General features: G+C 47.9%; 1 protein-coding gene across 1 annotated transcript; it reads left to right on the top strand.

Annotated features, from left to right (window-relative positions):
- Positions 1–52: 52 nt before the first annotated feature.
- Positions 53–3,062, top strand: Pmar_PMAR014818 (conserved hypothetical protein; the record flags this gene model as incomplete). Its single annotated transcript, XM_002767388.1, has 18 exons — positions 53–161; positions 211–285; positions 334–405; positions 454–582; positions 629–688; positions 733–825; positions 870–941; positions 992–1,069; positions 1,289–1,384; positions 1,436–1,550; positions 1,598–1,698; positions 1,744–1,787; positions 1,833–1,921; positions 2,107–2,215; positions 2,262–2,350; positions 2,438–2,532; positions 2,764–2,865; positions 2,910–3,062. Coding segments are annotated over 18 exons (1,681 nt in total), but the record flags the coding sequence as incomplete, so codon positions are not given.
- Positions 3,063–4,470: the final 1,408 nt, after the last annotated feature.

Genomic DNA, 4,470 nt, shown 5'->3' with positions numbered 1-4,470 from the left:
CAGGTAGTGCCCTTCCCTCGATTAAGGTAGCGGTGTTATGATGGATATCCAGGATTCATAACCCGCCGAAGAACTGGACGGCGCCCAACCTCCCACAGCTCAATCACAGTCAAGTTCAGGCAGTGCAGAAGGCTCTAGAGCAACCTCTATCGCTTATTCAAGTATTGTGCTGCGTCGGTGCTTCTCTGTTGTATGTCCTTCTTATCGTAGGGGCCTCCTGGTACCGGCAAGACGGTGACTTCAGCGACTATTATTTATCACTTAGCACGTCAGCATCAGGGACAGGTGGGGTTCATCGTCCTTGCTTGTTGTTGGAGATCTCATTCTGGCAAGGTCCTTGTGACGGCTCCCTCGAATATCGCCGTTGATCAGCTGGCCGAGAAGATCCATCTCACTGGGCTTAAGGTGAGAGTCGTACTTGGTAGCTGCCGAACTGAATGGTTTCTTGAATAGGTCGTGCGTATTTTGGCAAAGTCTCGAGAGTGTCTGTACTCTCCTGTGGAGTTCCTATCGTTGCATACGCAAATACGTAATATGCGTACACCGCAAGCTAAGGAGTTCAAGAAGCTGTTTGATTTGAAGGTGGAAAAGTTGGTGGGAAAACTGATGCGTTACTTGTTGTGATTAGGAAGAAGTAGGGGAGCTGACCTCAAGTGATGAGAAGCGTTTCAGGATCCTCAGGAGCCAGGTGGGGTGGCGCTCTAATGTATGGTGGAAAGCTGCTGTTCTTAGGTCGAACGTGAACTGCTTGAGAATGCTGATGTTATTTGCACGACTTGTGCAGGGGCTGGCGATCCTCGACTAGGGAAGCTGCGTTTTAAGATGGTAGTAGAGTCCTCGCTAGTCAACAGGCTTTAGTCCGTGTCTAGGTCTTGGTGGATGAGGCGACGCAGGCCTGTGAGCCAGAGGCGCTCATTCCTATCTGTAACGGTGCTAAGCAGGTGACCATCGTTGAGGGTCAGATGTCTCTCGAGTAAGGGAATGCTCTCAGGTGATACTGGTGGGTGACCATAAGCAGCTCGGCCCAGTGGTGATGTGTAAGAAGGCGGCGAAGGCTGGCTTTAAGCAGGTAGGATTCCAGTATGGGAGAATATGCATATGGTCAACCACATGTGTTGGTGACAAGATGGAAATTCTGAGGACCTGGGAGAAATTCTCATTGGTTTCTACATGAATTGGCATACGAACTCCTATGATTAGTGGAGAAACTCCTGAGCTCAGCTGAGGAAAGCTCCATATACTCCAACACTGCTTCATCCCATGTCGTGGAATACACTGTCGTTGTTAGTCCTTGTTTGAACGTCTTATCGCCCTCGGCGTTCGACCGATCCGGCTTGAAGTGCAGTACCGTATGCATCCGAGCCTTGCGGAATTCCCGAGTCAAGTAGGCGAGCTCTCTAGTGGAAAGTAAGTATACATGATAATTGCTTTTCAGACATTCTATGATGGCTGCCTACAGAATGGCATTACTATGGAAGATCGACAGGTCTCTGGTGTGAAGTTCCCATGGCCCAGGGAGGAGATGCCGATGTTCTTCTACAATTCTACAGGTCCATACCACTCCTTCCCGACTTCTTGCAATCGTCCTCTTGTCTAGGCCAGGAAGAGATATCGGCTTCTGGCACGTCCTATCTCAACCGATCTGAGGCTATCAACATCGAGAAGATAATTACTTACTTCCTTAGGGCGGGTCTGAAGGTGTGTTAGTGACAGTGATGAGAATAATACGACTTTACCTTTCAGGGTTCCCAAATAGGCGTGGTGACTCCCTACGAAGGACAGAGAGCGTAAGGTGTGGTAGCGCGTCTAAGGCTCAGCGGGCTCTCTCTAAGGTACATTCAGCAAGTTCTGCAGAGGCAGACTACCTTGAGTGCCAAGATGTATGAAAGCATTGAGATTGCTAGTGTTGATGCATTCCAAGGTAATGTGAATATACGCATATGATCAACTACATGTGTCGGTGATAGTATGAAAATTCCGGGGAAATTTTGGGAAGCTCTTCTTGGTTTCTGTACACTTCTATTTAAATTTCTATGTGAACTTTGGTAACTGGCTAGGGTGACGAAAGCGAGCATATATTCGAGCACAGTCATCGGTTGGTCTCAGGTCGAGAGAAGGACTTCATCGTTTTATCGTGTGTTCGGTCGAACCAAAGGGCTGGCCTTGGATTCCTCAATGATCCTCGACGTCTCAATGTTGCCCTAACGAGAGCTCGGTGAGAGATGGGCGGTGAAGTGGTGGATGTGTAGTGATGTTAACAGGTATGGTCTCGTTATATGCGGTAATGCACAAGTTCTCGCAAGGGCAACTACTGTTGGCCATCAGGGCAGAGGTAGAATGACTGTCATTCGTTGTTATTGTTACTGTGCTTCTGAACCGACACTGCTATCGTCGATGATCATGGTTAGTATGAAATTGATTAGTGTTTGCCTACCAGGTTCCATGCCGTCCGTGTGGAATGGACTCTTGTCGCACATGAAGAAGTTCGACCTCATCGTTGAAGGACCCCTCTCGGCCCTACGTCAGAGTCATGTAGGTTGGCTCTAGCGGGCAGTGTGGGATATTGTGCACATATTTAATTACGTGTGTTGTTGACAATATGAAAATTCTGAGGAAAATCTCGTTGGTTTCTGTACACTCCTACCCGAAGTCGTATATGAACTACTATAGTTGGTGAGGAAGCTCCTGAACTCAGCTGGGGAGAGCGAACATATATCTCTCCAACACTGCTAGTTGACAATGCCTGCATTACGATCGCCTCAGATCCAAATTGATGATCCTGTGGTACCGGTAGCATCCTATCGTGGGTCTTCGGGTAACCGTAGCCAGTCAGCGAGAAGCTTTGCTAGAGATGCACTAACTCAGGTGTGACTGACTAAGAGTCTATTGTTGTTGAATCATTCTATCAGGATGAGCCACCACTGTTCGACAGTGACTACTATAGGGGTATACCTCAGAGTGTCCCTGCTCCCGAGGCGGCAATGCGGGCACCTAGTCAATACTTCCAAAGTATCAACAGGATGAGAAATCTGTCTCTGCTCGACTTCATGTGCTTCAGATGATCTTACACCGGCTGGTCCTCGCGATAGGGCTCCTAGAAGTGATAGACGTCGCCGAGTTGGTGGTGGTAGCAGTAGTGCTAGTGGCTATAGCGAGAGCCAGATGTCCCAAGATGCATTCGCAACACCGACTCCAGGGGCATCCTATGGTGGACCTTCTATGAGTAGGCACTTTCTTGTGCATGTTGCCTCTTAGCATGGTTCCTCTTTGTTTTTAGCTGGGAGCACTCAACAGTCGCAGATGAGTCAACAGACTGATGCTTGGTGATGATAACGTTTACGACTAGCTCTACCGCCCCGCTGCTGCCGCCGCCTCCCTTCATCGACCACTCCAGGCCTGACCTATGCTGTTGAAGGACTACCGAGTTTGGGGCGCGGGAGAGTTGAGTAGGACGTAGTCATCATCATCACCACAGTCTGACGATGTGCACAAGTCACGGCATTTGTTGTTCTTCCTGCTGCTGCCTGTGCTGTTGTGGGTTCGTCGATATGTTGCCCGTGGTGATCTTGAGTTTTCATAGACGACAGTATATCTGTACACTAAGACCAAGTACAAGTACTTCACGATGTGTGTGACTTCTGGTTAACTATCGTTGTTCTATTATGATTATCATCACTATTATCATCATTCGGCAACAGCATGGGCACAGTGTTAGTTCTTCGTGACGTGTGCGTTGTCAGTACTACCATCAGTACCATTGGTAGCTTATAGAATAAAACTATCATCATCATCTTCTTCGCTCATTGACGTTATTATGAATCGTATTGCTTTACTGTCTCGATGCATCTCCTATCTGATAGATCAGTGCGAGAAGAGAAGCTGTGTGTGGGTCTCCAACACTCACGTAGACCTACTTGCACTATAGACTAGCAAACATAGAGCTCTCCCGACACTTTCAGCGTTGTGTTGTCAATGAATTGAGTGTTAATTGCGATTGGAGTGGTATATCTATTCGACATGGATTGTGTGTGCTGTTATGTTCTATTGAAACCAGCTTTCGATCAACATCTCCGCTTTATTCCCTATCGTTCTTCTCCTTCGATCGTTGGCTAGCAAAGCCTTTGGAATTCGCATTTGAACCTTGCACCTACGAAGGGTTCTCCGCAGTAGTCAGGTTGAGCGCTCAGTCGATATCGCATTGACGGCCAAGGAAAGTCGATCACCGATTCCTGATTTAGGGTTGAGGTTTGGGGAATAGGCAGTACCAAATTTAGCTAAGATTGGAACAACAGCAATCCTCTTGTAGGACCAAGACACTTCCAGGCACATGACATGGAAACCACATCTTTTAAGGCGTCATCCAAATTACTTTTGCTGTAGTATGAGATCGTTCTTCATGTTGGGGCGTGCGGTGGGTATGTACTCTTGACAGTGATGTTGTATCAGCCGAGCTGATCACTATAGAGACTG

Source organism: Perkinsus marinus (genome assembly GCF_000006405.1).
Source record: "Perkinsus marinus ATCC 50983 genomic scaffold scf_1104296970850, whole genome shotgun sequence".
Lineage (NCBI taxonomy): Eukaryota > Perkinsozoa > Perkinsida > Perkinsidae > Perkinsus > Perkinsus marinus.
This window is presented reverse-complemented; position numbering and strand designations above follow the sequence as displayed.